This window comes from Anopheles coustani, chromosome 2 (assembly GCF_943734705.1).
Source record: "Anopheles coustani chromosome 2, idAnoCousDA_361_x.2, whole genome shotgun sequence".
Classification (NCBI taxonomy): Eukaryota; Metazoa; Arthropoda; class Insecta; order Diptera; family Culicidae; genus Anopheles; species Anopheles coustani.
In genome coordinates, this window is record NC_071289.1 from 16,922,483 (window position 1) to 16,941,125 (window position 18,643).

At 49.9% G+C, this 18,643-nt stretch overlaps 1 protein-coding gene across 1 annotated transcript; it reads right to left on the bottom strand.

The window, feature by feature from the left end:
* Positions 1 to 254: 254 nt before the first annotated feature.
* LOC131265773 (extracellular serine/threonine protein kinase four-jointed) lies at positions 255 to 2,136 on the bottom strand. The gene is made up of 3 exons (XM_058268085.1): positions 1,629 to 2,136; positions 1,524 to 1,562; positions 255 to 1,490 (listed from the first exon to the last, which is right to left on the bottom strand). The coding sequence occupies exons 1-3, from the start codon at positions 2,025 to 2,027 to the stop codon at positions 255 to 257; spliced, it is 1,674 nt and encodes a 557-aa protein (XP_058124068.1). The 5' UTR covers positions 2,028 to 2,136.
* Positions 2,137 to 18,643: the final 16,507 nt, after the last annotated feature.

Sequence of the window (18,643 nt, forward strand, 5' to 3'; positions counted from 1 at the left end):
ACCTCAGCTGTTCGTGTGTGCTTCTATCTGCCCTGTGTGCCAGCTTCGCAAATGTATGTAAATTAATAATTACTGTACACGTTACAAAAGAAAAAAACAACCAAATAATAATAGCGATAATAAAGTTAATAATAATATTAATAAAGATAATAGTAATAATAAATTCTCTCGCTCACAAGGACTCACAGTCTTATGTCGAACGGCGTCGTTTTGGAGTACCGCCGGCCCACCGTCGTCGTCGTCTCCTTCGGCCGCTATCGGACGCTGGCGAACGTTTCGCGGCACTTCTGCACCTGCCCGAGCACCCGTTCGATGCGGTCGACTAGAATCTTGACGGACTTCTCCGGCAGCGGGGGTAGGACGTCCCGGATCGGCGCGGTGGTGGAGCGCTCGAACAGCGCGTTCAGCCGCTGGCCGACGTTCGCGTCCCGCAGCCCCTCGAGCGCGCGCACGGTCGAGCGCCGGAAGACGCACAGGTTGTCCAGCAGCAGGCCGTGGTAGGCCTCGTACTTCTTCAGCAGCCGGTAGCCGTGCAGCAGGCCGGACTCGTTGTCGAGGAAGACGAGCAGCGCCGAGTCGGTCTGGCGGGCGAGGTTGTGCGCCGGCGCCGCCATGATGTCGGCGTTCCACTGGAAGTTGTACAGGTTGTTCACGACCCGGTCGAGGTTCGCGATGAGGTAGTCGAACACGATCAGGTCGGACCACTGCGCCAGCTCCACTAGCCGCTCGAGTACGTCGGGAGGCAGAGGGGTAGCCGCGGGTCCCAGGGCGGGTGCGAGGCTGTTGGCCGGATTGGCCGGGCTCAGGCGGTCGAGCAGCAGCCTCCGGACGCCATCGGCAGCGGGTGGCCGGGGTCGATCGAGTCCCTCCGTGATGTTGCGCACGTCGTAGCGGTTGAGGTGGCGCTCGAGCGGCTGGAAGGGTTGCGGGATGCCGGCGGGTTCGAGCCGCCCGATCCACTTGGTTATCACGACCGGCTTGGTGGGCTTCCATTGCGACGAGGAGAGGTCCTCCGATGCGGCGCTCCAGAGGCGCGCGTCCAGATCCACGATGGCGGCGGCGCTCGGCGCGAGGTTGGTGAGGTTCAGCAGCTGGCCGAGGTAGAACGAGAACAGCTCGCCCTGGATCTGGTCCGTGTTCTGTCGGTAGCGGGCGCAGGCCCGAGTCCCATCGCGGAACACCAGCATCCTGTTCTGCATGCGCCCGCATCCGATCTCGAGCCGCTCCACTTCCGCCTCGTGCAGATATCGCGTCCAGGAGTCGCTCTGCTCCCGGTCGAATCCTTTCGGGAGCGCCCGCTCCACACTCGATCCCCAGTAGATCCCTTCCCGAATGACTCCGTCACCTTCCGGCGACTCTCCTCCAAACGTTTCCCGTCCGCTCTCCTCGAGGATCTTGCTGGAACGTGATTCGCGACGCTCCGGAGTTGCCTTGGATCCAGCTCCGAGCATCTGCTCCACGATCGATCCCTGCTGTTGGAGCTTCTTCTCCTTCGTGCCCTCAAACGACGTCCGGTACATCGCGGCCAGCGGATCCTCGTTCTGCTTCCGCCCCTCGGCCCCCTTCCGCTGCGCCAGCGGAAACAGAGCCACCACGTCGTCCTCTTCACCTCCCGCTGCCTCACGCGCCAGCTTCTCCTCGGCGATGAACGACACGGACGCGTACCGGCCGGGCACCGGGTCCTGCACCTGGTCCGCATCCTGACCCGCCCGGATGTCGTCGATCGTTGGAAAGTGTGGCATCTGATGCGCCGGATGGACCTGATGTGGCCTACTCAGTCCTGAGTCGTCCTGGGGCGCCCCCACCACCGCTGGCGTCTGACCCTTCGGAGCGGCCTGCGAGATGCCAATCAGTGGCACAAACACACCGAGCGCCAGGCCGAGGGAAAAGGCCGCCATCACGCTCAGTAAACAGGCCTGCCGCTGGAAGGCGCGCCGTCGACGGGCGGTCATTGACATTGCGCTATCGCCACTCTCACGCTCTTGGTCACAACAGGCACCCGCTTCGACGGTGCGCACGTCAAACATTTTCCCGTCCCACCCGCACTCTAACACGCACACACACACACACACACACGGACACACAAACACCCGGTCCTGGATTGATGGCGCTCCTTTGGCCCCAGGGAAGCTTCGTGTTTCGTTCTTCCGTCTTCCTTTTTTCTTTTCCTTTTGAGGGTTGTTGATCGAAAGAGGCTGAACCGGAAGGAGATCTCTCTCGTCACCGAACTGTAGAGGGCGCTTGTTTTTTTTTATTCTAGTTTTCAAACGCAAGTGATCATTTTCCCAAATGCACACTTTCTCCCTATCCGAAGCACAACACAAACACAGGCACAAGTTTTCCGACCTCGACTTCTTCTTCCCACGCGCCAATCAGTGCCGGCGTTAGTATGTATCGGGCTTATGATAATTGATTTATTTGTGTACAATAAACTTTCCTCCCCTTCCTCCACCTCCTCCTTCTCCGCCCCTCGCACGCTCACTCTTCGTTCTGCTCCGTGCTGCACGTTTTATAATTCCTTCCATTTGCCTGCGCAAATGGGAAAATACTTTCGAACCCCCTTCTTCTTTTGAACCGATGCGGCGGGGAGGGGACACAATAAACAACGGAGAGATAACGAACAAACAGAAGAAAACACACACACACACAATCACAGGCACAGACCGCTTGTACTCACTGGCCGAAAACTCAAACAGGACACAAAATCACGCACCCGCTCCGATCGTATGGCGAGGAGATTTGGGGCGCAATTTTTGAGCCAGCAGCGTTACAAGCCAACCTCAAATGAGGTGGAAAAATAAACCAAAACACACTCGTGGGGTCGCGGGGCTCGCCGGGTGCAGGAAGCAAAGGGACAGCGCACAATGCCGGGCACAATCACGATTCCGGCTCGGCGAAGAGATCCCCGAGACGATCCCTTGGCGATCCAGACGCACGCAAAGGAACGACGCACTCGGGGGACGACACTTGGGTGCGAAGGGAACACTGGCTGGTGCCTGTTTTGTTGTTGTTGTGTTGCTGATCACGATTGGGGACAATAAATCCTTTCGCGCAGACCGCTGTTCTCGGTTCGGTTCGGTTCGGTTCGAGGTTGAATGATACCGATCCGGCTCTCGGGGGAACCGGGCGGGAGGTAGTGGATTCCTGCCACGGGACGGCGGTACGCGACACACGCGGGATGGTGCGGGAGAATGAACGCACACGCTTTTATTTATTTTTTAACTTCCCATCCGCGCCCTTCTGCCGACTGATTGCGCTCGTTAGTACACTTCCGCCGTCGGGCGGGGACCGCGGGCGGCACTACAGGGGATGGGGGGGCGTGGGCCTGGTGGCGGTACTACACATTATTATCACCGGAACAGGGAACGCACACTGCACTGCACATGCAAGAAGCCATATTCTTTTAACGCTTTCTTTTTTTTTCTCCCCCTTTTTTTCTGTTATACGATCGGAGAAGAAATTTCGCGCTTCTTCTTCTTAAATCTTTTGCGCCTTATTTTGCCTTGTTGTTGTTGTTGTTGTTGTTAAATTCTTCACTCAATTCCTTTTTCGCGCTTTCGCTCACTCGCTCGCTCTCACACGCGCTCACCACGGTGGCGATCGTGGGTGTCGTCACACACTATTTTCACAGGATCAACGAACCGGACGGGCGGCCGTGGGGAACGCAAACAACTGGCTGACGGGCGCCGTTTGGCAGGACCTTCGGCAGTTGTTGTCGTTGTTGTTGTTGTTGCTGGCAGCCACCGGTTCGGGGCCACATTTTATTCACACACGACGCTCACGCTGCTCGGGGTGTGGGAGCAATCTTTTCGGTGGCACCTTCGGGGCGCAAAAGGGCGTAAGGCACATTCCATCGGGGCTCATTAACCGAAGCGCGACGATCGATTTCGACCCTTTACTTGGGGGATGTTTTTCCTTTTGCCACGACGAGGGTCATTATTCGCGGACGATCGTCTTTATTATATTTGTGGTTGAAGTTTATTGTCCACCATCTGCAAAGGGAAAGGAGAAAGAGAAATGATTAGAATATATGTTCATTAGGTTTATTATTTGTAAGTATTATGTTGAAGGCGTTTTAAACGATTGCAACTTGCACTTAACAGCAACTAACAAACATTCATTTCACTCATGCTAGGAATTTATTTCATAGAATTAAATTTGATTGACACTTGACAACAGTATCAAACCGTTTAAAATGATCGTTAAATGAAATAAACAAAGTTGTTTTATGCGATTTAAGTTCACTCGCAGGATACACAACGCTAAACGAAAATTAATAATAATTTTAGGGACGAAATAATGTAGCTCATTTGCAATCCTGCATAGTTTGTTTACCCGCTCATAATTGTCTTTTTTTGCTGTGAGTCGTGTAAACACGTGATGAGTTCTTAAAACTTTCAGTCCACTTAAATCAAGACGAATGAAAGTTTCTGTTGAACGAAAGTTGCTGTCATCTATCTTCACCTTTAGCTTCACGACCCGTAAATTTACACAAGTCCCGTTCATTTGTTAAATCAATTTCTTGTTTCTTGAAATTCCATTCAAGATTTCATCTTTCGAAAGCGGCCCAAACAATTATAAGTTAACCACCATTCAGCATGAATCAAAAACACCCCAAACCCGGTGACCCGTGTGTGTGTATGGGGGGAGGATTATTTTCCCTTCATTTCTGTTTATCAAAAGCGACCTGAATGAAGCGCACGCCAAGCGCAACAACAACAACAACAACACACAAAACACCCACAATCTCCACCTTTCCGAAAACGGAAAGGATGAGCCTTCCTTTGCTCGAGCTCGTGGACGCTTTAGCATTTGCTTGAACGGTTTGCTAGCGGGAGGGGCGGCACACACAAACACACGGGGAGTGTTTCCCTGGCAAGAAGGCCGGGAAGAATGTATTTTTTTCCCGTTTCGTTCTCGCGTTTTTCGAACTAAGGGGTTCCGCTGCGTTTCGCTGCGTTCCGTATTATTCCTTTCGGAATTCTTTATCGCGTCTCCGCTTTTGCCCGCGTCCGCGATTAGTTCCCTCTCCCCGGTTGATGATGGTGGTGCATCGGAAGGGGAGGAGGGAAGATGAGGGGGAGGTTTTTGGGACCGACCCGAGGGGTATCCCGGGACATTTGAAACGAATCTCCGGAATCTCGGACAAAACCCAAGCTCGCGTGTGTGTATGGCTTATTTTGCTGCCGCTTCTGCGTCGGGACTTCCAATGGTGGTGTTGCGTATGTCTGCACGCGTCACGGGACACCTCCCCCCCATCCCCCACCTCTTCTCGACGCACTCGACAAGCACGATCGAGCGAGCTGAACTGAACGATCCTTGAGCGCGCCATGTTCCTCTTGAGGGCGAGTGTTTCCCTCGGTTCCGGAGGAGGGGACCGACGTGATGTGTGTCCGGATCCTGCGTGTCCAACAAAGCTCGACCAAGGGCCGACCAGGTCCAGCGTGTGGCTCCGGGGCAAGAACGTGTCGGGCTCGACAGCTGAAGAAGGTTTTTCGAGCCCATCCCGGCGTGTCCGTACGCCACTCAAGGGGCTGCGATAAGGAAAACCCCGGGATGGCAGGTAGGTAGGGAGGTTTTGTTGAGGCATACAATATAAAACAACATCAACCGGTTCAAGTTACGCACGCGGTGCTACATCTACCATCGATCTGCCATCGAGACGATGGGCTTTCCTTCTTGTGCGTTTTTTTTCGGGATCCTCGTGGGTCCTTGGGTGAAGCCGAGGCAAAGCCTTCCCTCCCTTACCACACACACACACACTCGCTCACGCACAAGCACATGGACACTGGAGTTACATTTTTGGCCCTTTCGTTTGGGAGGATTACCACGAGCACGAAAACGGAGCTGGAAAACCCTCAAAAACCTTCTCCCGCTGTGTGGGGGCCCTTTTTGGAAGCCCACAAGCCCCGTGCGGTTAGGCGTTGTCGAGGCACAAACACACAAGCACACACACACACAGATACGCATTGGGACTCAAGACAGCTCGTGTTTCACCAGGAATTTGGACCAACCGGTGCTGAACGTCCCTAAGGGAGTCCCACTATCGGAGCACACATACGCGTTCCGCAACGCAACGTCAAATCGGGCCTCGGAAACTCTGACCCAAATCGCCGCCGTCAAACAGAACTTTAAACGCAATGACACGGCGGCGACGGTGTTTGGAAAACCGCAGAGTGGTCTCGCGTCTTCAGGGCCAACAATCCCGGTTTCGTGTCCCCGAGTGGGAACAAGCAGTCTTTGGCGAAGACCTCCGAGACCGCTGCGCTGTTGTTGTGCGTGCGTGTTCCACTGGTTGTTCACTGTTTCGGTTCGGCCGTCGGAACACCGCGCACCGAGTGGATCTGGTTTCTGTTAACGTCTACCGGCGGCTCCAGCGCGGAGACCTTTCGTGAGTGTTTAGCTCGACAGCTCGTTAGAAATGTTCTCGTTCACTCGTTCATCAACAACTCGCTTCACAAACCTCACCATTTAAAATTCCGCTGCACGCTGATGTTTTCAGCAACACTGACTCTCGAAATCACACACGTCGGACGCTGTATGAAGGACCGACTTAACTCGCACTGAAGAGATGGCAATGTTGTGCTATACGCTTTGCCACAGGGAACCACAGAAGGGACGGACCCAACGGGAGCGAAATCGAAAAGATGGACCGTTCGCCACGAAATCTACCACTAGACTGTCCGCTCGAGAGCAGGCTCGGCACGGTATGGCCTTAACGTCGGCGTTTCGCAGGTCCACCACGCGCGCCCGCAGGTTTTGCGTCCACACCGTCGATCTCTCGACCCACACACAGGTGCACTTTGTGTTCTCCGTGCTTCAGGATCCGCAAAAGGGCCACCACCAACACCACCGTGCCCGGGGGAAAACGGTGCTCACCATTTTAGAACCACACTCACTCGCTCACTCTCTCTCTTTCTCTCTCCCCCAGCGCTCTCGCTCTCCCGGGGTCCAGAGAGAGGAAGAGAAAAAGCTCAGCATCCGCCACGCGGGAGCTTTCGGATCCGGCCATTGATGCAATCTCCGGTGGACTCACTTCCTCCACCGTACCTCCGCCCTACGGAGTGAGGGAGAAAGGCTCGCGTTGATGGAAGGATGTGTTGCTGCGGGGGTGCGCGAGAGGAGGCGTAAAAATTAATAACAATAATCAAAGCAAGCCTGTCACGCAATGTAAATGCCTGTCATGAAGGGTTGCGCCGGGGGTTTTGCCCGGCCGATGATTCCGGGCCGTCCGTTTCGACTCAATTGGGCCGAAAATGCAGCGAAATTATGTTGTGCTTGCTTGCCTGGGACGCTGCACTCGCTGGGAGTGTCAAAGTTTCGGTTTGAGGGAGTAGAGTTGCTCGACTACCAAAATTGGAACAATGTTTAGCTGGAACGGTTGGGTGCATCAGTTAGTAAGCAGTCATTTTGGACATGCAAGGCTATGAATTAATAAAAAACATTCATTAATCACAACTGGTCAATGTGCTTATGCAAAAACAGAATCATAGCATTTTGTAAAATATGTTTTGTTGAATTATTTGATAGAATAATTTCTGGTAATACTATCAGACTATATCAACCAACATTGGTAGGTGCTTTGAACTTCTCAAACTCATATTTTATAACAAAAGGAAGTGTATAACATATGAAACCAAATGTTCTATAAACACGTAATTCAATCGTGAAAGGCTGCAATATTCAGTCTTCAATCAGTAGTAACATTTAGATCAGGTTTAAACGCAAGAATGTTTGTAAAAGAAACTAAATCTCAACAAAACAACATTCTCTGGTAGTCAACATTCATTAATAGATTTTGTTATGAATCCAATATTAAACATTCTTTCCAAATAATTAATTTCTATGATTTACGTTGTGTTAGAACAAAATGTTTGACTTACGTAGAGAACAACATGGTACACCTTGTTTAGTTTTGCTCATAAATAATTTGTTATAAACTGTATTTTTCAAGTATTATTCAAATTATCGTAATTCATACTCAAAAAAGGTTAACGGATCATTACAAATTGCACGGTTCAAAATTCAGACCGAAAGTGCAGTAAACTCAGTCGTTCGATGAAGTTGATTTTGCCGACGGCATTTGCGACTCCAGCGAGCGTTTGCGATATTCTGCGAGCTCGTGCGAAACGTTGAACGGTCATGTTTTGTTGAGGATCAAGTTCGTCGTCCTTGCTCTTTCCTCCTACCTGCAGTCTGTTTCATTCTCACCTTTGTTTCCCTTCGCAATATGAATGGCACCGAAAAGGGCTCTCGCGTGTTCTGGGGAGAGAATTTAGGGGTTGTTTTCAACAAGAGAGAGAGTGAGAAATAGTTATGTTTACATGCAGAGAGCGAGCGAAAGATTGGTGAGCTTTCGCTCCCAGAACTAACACACGGGGCCGCGTGTGCCAACGCAATGTGTCCATGTGGTGAGAATAATATGCGCTATGCTGCATGGTATCTTTGGGGGATGAAAAAGAAAAGATCGGGAGAGCGCTCGATCGTGCTGAGAGTGAGGCGTATCTGACACCCACACAGAAGCAGCACAACACAGCAGCTATGTTATGACAGCGGCAGAAAGAGAGCAAAAAAGGGCCCTTGGACCCTGGAGAAGATCCGTCTGCTTCCCCCGCATCCAGCTCGTCGCTTGCGCAAGCATCGAGGGTTGCATCGTGCTGCGGTGATAGCGGGCCGGGTCGGGATGGGTTTATGCGCGGAACGGGGTCGGGCGTGTGAAAGAGCATCGCATTGTCTTTCTCCCTCTCGAAAGCTCACCCCTAGCGTGATATCACACACGGTGCAGTTCGGATTCCTTCCCTCGGGGCTTCCATTCTCGAGCGGCTCACGAGCGGATCGTGCAAAATGGGATCTCCGTAATTTTCTTCGCCCGCAGCTGCCGCAGGGGCACGGAGATGGGTTTCGTCGGTGGAAAACCGACCGAACCGTACTAGAACGGTGGATGCGCTGGGAAAACGGCCCAGCAGGAGAAAGCTGCAACGCTAGTGGGAAGTGAGCAGTGTAAGGCGAAAAAAAAACACACAAATCGACCGATGGAACTTGGACCCGTGGACAGAAAAGACAACATATCGTGTCCACGTGAAAACACAGAGCAGGAGAGGAGAAGTTTTAGAAGAAGGGAGAGAAAAAGAGAGATAACATGCGAAAGATTCAGGGAGAGAGAATAAGAAATAAAGAATGAACCAACGCGGAGACAAACTCGTGTGGAGAAGGAAAAAAACGTACAACAAGAATTTAATCTTCTGAAAGCTTGGTAAGAAGGTAAGAGAAAAAAAGGCAAGCAATGGTTCGCCGTACTTTGCCAAACAAGACATGGTATGCCGGGGCCGAAAGATCGGCAGGAGCGAGAAAGAAAAGTGATCGCGAGAGCGTTCTGTAGCATGTCGAAGAAGTGTCCAAAGGCTGCTCTTGAAAGTTATGAAAAGACGTCCGAGGGGCGGGGACAAGAAGGGACAGCGGAGGAGGCTGCGGTAGCGGAGCATAAGGAATCGGAGGAAGCAGGAAAGCAACAGGCCAAACGGTAAGAGCGAAGCAACGGTGGAAAAAATTAATACGTGTATACATGATCGTTCACGATCTTTGTCTGGCATTTATGGTATAGCCGACGGGGATTCGGCAAAAGAGATCTCCTCCGAACATGTTCGTGCCTGGGTGCGTGTGTGTATGTGTGTGGATCGGGCGAGAGCAAAAAAGGCTGCGTCGATGGGCTTGGGAGCAGTCTTGGCCGGCACCGCAGAACCAGCTGCCACGGAAGAATGCTCTATGCGCGACAAACTCGATACCGCGAGGCGAAGATGCTGGTGCTGCCACTAAGCTCGGCCCGACCCCGGCCGTGAGGCTGTGCTCCGCAAGCAACGAGCAGGTTAAATACTGGTCGCTTCCCCTGTCGTTGCGGCGAAGATAGATAGAAAGACGGGGGCAAGAGGGAGAGGAGATCGTCGCCCGGATCATGGAAGGTGGTAGGAAAAGGTTGTCCGATACGAGCCGGAGGACGGTGAAACGGAGAAAAAGGGTGGAACTGCATTCCAGGCATAAACAATATGACATCCATTTGAGCAGTTTTTGATCACCGGACGCAGGCAGCATCACATAAGTGAGCCTTGTTGATGAGGTGGATCTGTGTCAAAGTATGGGAAGATCAACAACAGATCTTGACACTTCACGCACTGTTTGCAAATCTCGAACTCAACGCAAAATTGTTTTTCAAAAAGTCAACAATAACTATATTTTTATTGGTAGTAATGCTTCTCCAAGCAGTTGGTTTTTATTTAATCCACCGTTCGGCCATCTAATAGTTCGTATGAGTTATGAAGCACTCAACTTGCACGCACTGAGACACATCTCACAGTCGTAAAGATCGCACCCACCTCGAGTTCGAGGTGGAATATGGACTTTCAATAGGTCGCTTTTAACCAAACGAGGCAAAAGGGAGGACGCAAATGGTTGAATGCTAGTAAGCATGCTGGTGACAGTAGGGTGTGTGTGCGTGTTTATGTGGGAACGTGCGGGAGGGATCCCGGACAGGGTTGGAAAGGACTGGAGAAAAATAACGATAAGAAAATACCATATTAAATTTTATTGATATCTATTTTTCACTACGCGTAACATTAAAACACATTATGATAACGGCTGTTCGAATGGGTCCCTAGAGATGGGTTTCCCTCCACCCGTTCACACCCGACGGCGAAGACGGAGAGAAGAATCTACGACATACCGCGCTCGACCGCGCCGTGTCTTGCCGTCGCCGAGCTTCACGGGCTTGGTTTCGAGCGGTTTTGAAAATGCAAATGAATTCTTCAAAAGTTTTGATTGCGTCCGCGGTGCTGATGTCAGTGCCGATGAGCCACACTGACACTTACGAGTTGACTTTTTACTTCAGCAGCGACGTTGAGATCTGCATGGATGGTTTAGGAAAGAATTCACCTGATCGCTGGTAGCATAATTTATTAGTCGTAAAAATGATTTGGCGATTTTGTTTAGTTATTTTCAAATTTAAATGTACGATTTATGATATTTCAAATAAAAAAAGCAAGATTTAGTAGGTTTTGAACACTTGACGCATTTATTCGTTTTTTTTTTTTTTTTGAGGCAACTCAATGCAAAAGACTTGAAGCGACGAACCCCACCATAGACTTTGTTATTTTTGAATCGCACTGTGAATGGCATATCAAATTGTTTATGTATGTGATCTTTTCCATACCCAAAAAGTTAATAAAATGTAATTAACTGTTCTCGACAGCTTACACACTTGCTGCACTCTTTTCAGATTCATTTTCTGACGATTTAAAACAGAAGACTCAAAGCGACGAACCCCATCAAAACTAATGTTCTTAAAGTGTTGCATTGCAAAATGCATAGTTTTTCGTTTCAGTTGGTTATTATTGGGAACATATTGGAAGCTTATTCACACTTGGCATACTTTTTCGTAAAGTATTTGACTATTTAAAACAAAAGACTTGAACAAATGAATTCAATCAAAGATTTGGCAAAACGAAAGACTTCAGCGACGAACCCTCCATGATAGATGGTATACATAATTAATCACAGTGTAGCAACACAGTAGCAAGCCATTCGATTTCAAAATAAGTCTTTTATTGTTTACTTCGTATTATGGAACACTTGGGTCAAGAAGTTGCAATGATTAGTTTAAATTCAATGTTTTAAACACTCGCGGTTTTCTGTTTTAATGTTTCTAAGCAACCACTGTTACATAAACGTCGTTAGCCGTTCAACTTTCCAGTGCCGAGCAACGAACAATGCGCACTCAACAGGAACAAAAGCAAATTAATCAACGTCACGGGAAGCAGCGATAAGTTTTTCAGCCTCACTCTCTGGGGCTGCAAACTTGCACCGCTTGGTGCAGCAAATCGTTTTCCCTTGCAATAATCAATCGCTCTCACAACACATGCTCGCACACACACACACACCGTCGTTTTCCCTATCACTCGTTCGCTTGGCCCTAGGTTGAACTAAAACAGCGGCAGCAGACGTCAATCGTCCTCCAGCCAGGTAGCCTGTGCAGTCAACTCAATCAAGTGATCTACCACCGACCAGGGGCCACTCCACCTTCCACCAGGCCCCGTTTGTTTTCTTCCTACCCCCGTCCCGGAAACCGTTTCGCTGCGATCGATCGATCTGTGATCAGGATGTGATTCGCGATTGCAATGCGTCGCGTTTGACACGGCACATCAGCGCGGTAGGTTGCCCCGGAGATCGCAGCCACACCTGGGCTGGCAGGGAGCGGAAGGAAGTCGGCTTCGCTTGCACTGACGTATCGCTAAAGCGTGACGGCTTCGTAATCCAGCACATTATGCTGTCGTGTTGTGAACAATTCGAGAAAATCGCTGATAAAAAAAAAGTATATATGTGCGCCTCGATACACGACGATAGACACGGTGGCTACCTTGCCTGGTGTGTTTCCCACTCCCTCTCCCACACCAAGCGCAAGCCGCGCAGGGAAAAGGGGAAACAGCGAGATTTATACCAGATCGCAAAGCGCCCTTCGCTTCGAGGATAACCCGTGATAAACCCGTGGATCATCTCATCGATGGCGAAATTTGCTTCAACCCTCACCCCCGGGGGGGCTCAGTCAGTCTTTCCTTGACCGGACCGGTGCATCTCGTGCACCAACTCACCCTCAAACGGCCCTCGTTGCTTCGGATAGCGACCAGCTTTACTGCCATCTTCCTGCAATCGTCCCTCAGCGATCTGCCCAGCGTGATAATCAATTAATCATTGCAATATATTTATCTGCGATCGATGGATGGATTCAACGTTGGCGGGTTGGGCCTGCCTTTCTCTCTTCGTAACTCCCCTCCCTCTTCCCCCTCTCCCTCGCCTAACCGGAAGGGGGTACACTTTACCCTCGATCGGTCGAAGTGTCAGAGCCCTTCACGTGAGTGGCTCATGTCGCCGATGTACGAAGTACGGATGTCCGTGCAGCAGAAGAAGCGGCTCGACCGTTTCGCATCCCTCCGGGGAGTAAAAGATGCGTTCCGTCCTTCCACCCCCTGCACCCTTTGCGCCCGACGATCGGCATCCAGCGCTGCGGTGGCGCTGCCGATGGTGCGATCGCGTCTTCAGCGCGCGTCAAGATCCGTCCCTGTGTGTGCTGCCGCGCCAGCACCGTGCAACGCCACAAACCCGATCGCAACTCGTAGCTGGATGGGAGATGGATGGAACATATATAAAACATGATTATTCAGCTCCGAGGGACAATAATAACATTTTTCTCGTTTATTAAAGATTTATAAAGTATTTCTGCCTTCGACGTTTATCGCTATCCGTGCGTCCGTGCGTTTGGGGGCTAGAGCGACGCAGGGGGGACGAGCTCGCTATGTGCCGGGGGAATGGGGAGACGGTGGCAAAGAGTACTTAAAAGCACACGGAACATACACGGAAACATGGAGTAACAGACACGGAGTGCGGAGTGAGTCGAAGGCAAACGCCTGGAGTGCTAGTTGATGCACCTTCCTTTAGCAGTTCGCCGCTTCTTCTGGTCGCGGTCTGCGCCACGGGGCAAAGCGGTGCAAGTGTTCGTGTATGTTTTCCCCCGGCCCTACGTACCCCCCTCCCGTCTTCGCTTCCCATTCTCCCACTCTGAGTTATGTTTTAGGACTGTGCCCGGTTTATGTTAATGTTTTACGCACGTCAACTCGCAAACTCGCGGGGAACGCGCGCGGTTGCGGTGCGGCGGTATTTAGAATCTACAGCATCGCCTGCAACGTGTGCAATCGTTGGCGAAGTTCGTGCGTTCGCTTTCCACGGCACAGTTGGCCCTGCGGCGGCTGTTGGGCAAGAGCGGGAGGCCGGTAGAAGAAAACGACAACCGAAAAGAAGTGCAAAAACCAACCCAACATCAAACGAACACAGCACGGTCGTAACGTCAATTTCAGCTAATTATAACATATATCAAAATTAATTACCGCCCGACTGCGCCCGAGTCGCTCCACGTCCGGTTGTGTCGTACCGGAATCCTTCCACGCAGGAGTCGGATCCCAGCTTTTCCCCCGGATCCTGGTGACCCGTTTGGACGCACGGAGATTGATTGTGTCGTAGCGCAAGTGTTTCCGCCGGGGTGGAAACTTTCCAGAATGCGAAATGCTAGCCTTCCCATAATTTATGCAAATCCTTCATTTCTAAATTCTTTATTTATTTTCCACTGGTTTTCTACGTTGTTGGCGATATTGTGGGGGATGCGAAGATGATATTCAATAAATATTACCATCTCACATATTTGAAATTCCTCTCCAATCAAACGTGGTTGAGAGTCATTTTTACTTTTGCTAAACACAGTTTTGTGATTATCTATGCTAATTACAAAATACATCTGTTTTTTTTAATTTATTCTATACTGGATGTTCAAGCTATATTTCATTAATCTTTCGATTGATCCACCTTCACCACCAAATTTGATTAACTTATAAAGAGCCGAAACACATATTTAACATGTTAGAAACACACTTTACTGATGTTTTAGATTTCTCTTCCAAAACCTCAAGGACATTCCGGAAATTGACAGTATTAATTCGTTCAATAAAACTTCACAAATTTGGAGGATATTCATTTCGCTTTAAAAATTGAAATCGGTGTTGAAAATTCAGGAAAACTAAACCAAAGAGTTTCCCATTAAAACACAGCTTTTTTGGTTAAGACGTATTTTTTGATTTTTGTTTTTAATCATATCTTTATCAAACATCCCAAAAAATTGGAACCTGAAGAACAATTCCTAAGACAGTATCCTAATCTTTCTGTAAACGATTCTCCAAGTTAAAGATCCAAATAAATGTGTTTATACCATAGTTATCCAAATACACTTCTATTGGATCACATTCTGCCGGACCATTACAGCACAGTGTTTGGACTCTGACGCAACATCGCAGCCCCGTCGCCATTCTGCATCCAGACAGGCTCTCTTCCCTCCCCTTCCCCTCCACCCTTCTTTCCGATGGCAAGCAGCGTCACAATCCGCACGATGCTTAAACGGTTCACTTTGACACCATTTACTCTTTAATACCCGTTTTTGATAAAATATGCTTATAACCTCCTAAGCATTCACTTCCAGCAGCCGGACAGCCGGATTCGCTCCGGTGTCTCCGCCCGGCCCTTTCGGCCGCAGCAAATCCACCTACGTGACTGGAAGATCACGCAGGACCTAGAGGGGGAAGAGTTTCCTGCGGACGGACGGGGGGGGGGGGGGGGGGGGGGGGGGAAGGCGAGACCATCATCCGGTCCGCGGTCCGGGCCCCGTATCGAGCGCTCGCCATCGCGTTCATATATTCTCACGTGTCAGTTTTATCTGCCCGTGCCTTTGCGTTTGCGTTCGCTTATGCGCTCTAGCGCAGCATCAGCTTCGAGCCTCTCCGCAAATCCTCGGGGCCAGCGTGCGGGCTGGTTTGCCAAGGGTTGCGTTTGAGATTTGGAGGAACTTTGCGTTCCATTTGCTGCGAGCCCGAGTGCGTCCGGGCGCACGTTTATTTTTTGCGCACGTTGCACCATATTCCTGGCCTTTCGCGTTTCCTTTTCCGAGGCCGGAAAAGGTGGAGGGAAGAAAGAAGCGTCGTCGCACGTTACGGGTTCGTGTGACATTTGTTCTTCCCGTCCACGTTGTGTGTGTTTGGGGTTGGAAGTGATTAAAGTTAAATGGACTGCACCGAGGTGTCGCCCACCGATCGTTGATTGGTAACCAGAGCGGGTTGGCCTAACGCTGGATTAGGCGACGGTTGAAGGACGTTCCTGTTTACTTTTGAAAAATCCCTCGAATCCTTGAACCTCCGGACCGTTCCGTTCCCACAAAACCCTCTGAGATGACAATGCAAAATTCTCTTTCTTCGGGCGAGGAAAACGAAGCTTTCCCAGCTTTCGACCGGACGGCTCTAACGAGGCCGTATTCGGGCTACGAGAACGCGAACGAGATTAAAATAACACCGACCGAAACGGTTTCACTTAAGAGAGCAAACAATTTCCAATCGAGCCCCAACTCGGGAGTCAAGGAAGAGTTACGGTTGGGGCACCCGGTGGAGGTGGCTTCCGCCATTGGAATGCACTCGGCAACGATGTCAAGAGGGGTTTCGATCCTTGAGCTCGCGATGGAAAGTGGCGATGAAGGAGATGCTCTCTCACATAGTTCACGCTCGGCAAATAAACAAGATAATGAAAAGGGGTGAAGAAGAGGAAAGAAATATAAAAATATGTTATCTGAAAATGGGCTAAAACTGGCTTTCCATCAATGTACAATTTTAGCTAAAATCAATCCACTAAAATTGATAATATTTAACGTTAAAAAGGATTTCCTGATTAACGACAAATTAAAAATCCCTTCGGATTGTTTTACTCAAATTGTATAAATAACTCGCTACCTAAAGTGTACCGCCCCGATGTTTGGCTTTTCGGAATCGCAGGACTTGGCCACCGCTAAACACAGAAGACGAATGAACATTCTTACAACATTCCAGTTGGGTTTCCTCTTCTGCGCGGCCGTTGATGTCGCTCCCCGGTCCCGGTTGCATGCCTGGCACGCTGGCACTCGCGATCGCCGGTTCCGATTGAACGAGCGTTAGAGACAGGCGAGGGATGCAGTAGCGACATAAATGCAGCAGTTTGCGGCCCCATTCCGGAGCGTTCGTATCGGTGCGATGCGGGATCACAGGAAGCTTCCCCGGAGAATCTTCAAACAATAATAACAATAAAAATAAAACCCAAAGCATTACCCTCCGTTGGCCTCCCTTTCTGGCCCAGGTTCGCCGTGTCCCGCATGCTTCGGGTCTGTTTTGCAACCCTCGACACGATTTTCGCGGAGCAAACGATGACGCCGCCAAGATCCCTGGGGCGAAGGAAGGTGGCTTAGGAGGGAGGGGAGGGTTCTAACAAACAGTTCCACGAGGCTTGCACACACAGATGCGTGCCTTTTCGGGTACCGGTACATGTGTTCTGGGCCACAACAAGGGAGGATCGTTTGCTTTTCTCACCTCGATCGGGCTAAGTTACTATCCTTTCTTGAGGAAAGAAAACGTTTCGAGCGCATTATTTTATACTAAGATAAATATTTTTGATTGCTTATTTTATATTAAAGATTTATATTAAAGAATTTTAAGAATTTTATATTAAAGTATTTTTAATAACAAAACATTTCCTTTTGCACAAAGAGGAACATTGGCGAAGAGGTGTAAATATCACATCTTGAACCCATATTCATTCGCGCCAACAAACCATCTTCCTACACTGATGAAAACGTTCACTTGTTCCAGCTGGCTTCGCGGGGCCATTACTCGTTTCCTTTATCGGAGCATATTTCTCCGCCCGACCTTGAGGAATAAATTTGAATTATAAATCGAGTGCAATTGCCAGTCGTTCGACAAATCCGAGGCAAGAAACCCGACCACCATTGCACGGGGCCTCATCTCTTGCGCCCAGACCCGACACCCAAAGACAAAAGCAGCAATCCAACGCAAAATGGGAAGCCACCACCTACACGGTCGTGGACCAGAACCAGAATGGCACGCCGATGGTACCCCGGTGGTGCCGGTTTGGTGGAAGGCGCGAGATTGTAAATCGCGGCGCACGTAAATAAAGTTGTTCGCTTCGGATTGCCGGGGCTATCTTTGCCGTCGTACCGAGCGCGATCTTGTCGCGAGATTCGATGGAGATTGGCGCGAGTGAAGGCGTTGCGGTTTTTGTAGGCTCGAGTTGGCAAAGCGTATTCGAAGCCGGTTTCCAAATTCGCGCGTCAGCTGTGGGAGAATATTTGTTCTAGGATTTTATTTGACCGTTATCTTGCGCTATCGCTGACCTTTCCAATACATTTCACGCGATTTATGATATCACTCGGATGGATTGATTCTTCTCAATGTCTTCAGAAAACTGATCGGAGACCAATTTGTTGGGTGACTGGTCTGCGATACGAGAATTGCAAAAGAGATTTTTATTTGAGAAGCATTCGTCAATGCAACATTATGAAATCTACTTCCTTATAAACTGATGGATAAAATTTGAATTTATTTCCATTAAAGCTGTTTAGGATGTTTGTGTCAAACTTCGAACTCTAAGTAGCATTTTTTTTCCTTCACAATGTTGTTCAAATCCAGCTATGACTTTTGATCGAATCCAAAAAAACGTACAGTTTAAATGGTGATTCATATCATAAATGCCCTAAAGGTATACTTTTCCTGCTCGGCCAAAACACGAAACGGTCCATTGAAGCAGAAAATACACGTAATTTGACACTGATTTCTAATTCCAACGTGAAACCGTCACACGAGTCGGCTTAGAATGAGCGGCATTCGATTTATTAAAACATACTTCACCGTCTTGGTATTTGCGCGCTTCCCTTCAGCCGAAAGCGGCCGGCTCAGAACCGTTGCCCCGGGACCGATTGGTGGCTCCCGTGGCTCCAAAGACTGCATTCCGCTGTCCACCGACCGCGCGTGTGTGTGTGCGGCGAAACTCCCGACATCCAACCACCGTATGCTGCATCCTGCGGTTCACGATCGTCGCGGCACCAAGAGGCACTCCTCGTTGAGGCCGGCATTCGGGTAGAAATTAAGAAACAGACAGACGTACGACGCTAAGATATGCCACTCATATTATCTGTCTCCGGGACGGTGGACGTCCCGCAGCAACCCTCCGGAACCCGGCCGTCCTGAAG

Excerpts from the sequence above, each read along its gene's own strand:
- LOC131265773 (XM_058268085.1), bottom strand. The coding sequence starts at position 2,027 with ATGTTTGACGTGCGCACCGTCGAAGCGGGTGCCTGTTGTGACCAAGAG. Across the intron at positions 1,563-1,628 it reads TCATCGCCGAGGAGAAGCTG|GGGGCCGAGGGGCGGAAGCA; the intron begins GCGCGTGAGGCA and ends GCGCAGCGGAAG. Across the intron at positions 1,491-1,523 it reads AGAACGAGGATCCGCTGGCC|GAGAAGAAGCTCCAACAGCA; the intron begins GCGATGTACCGG and ends GAGGGCACGAAG.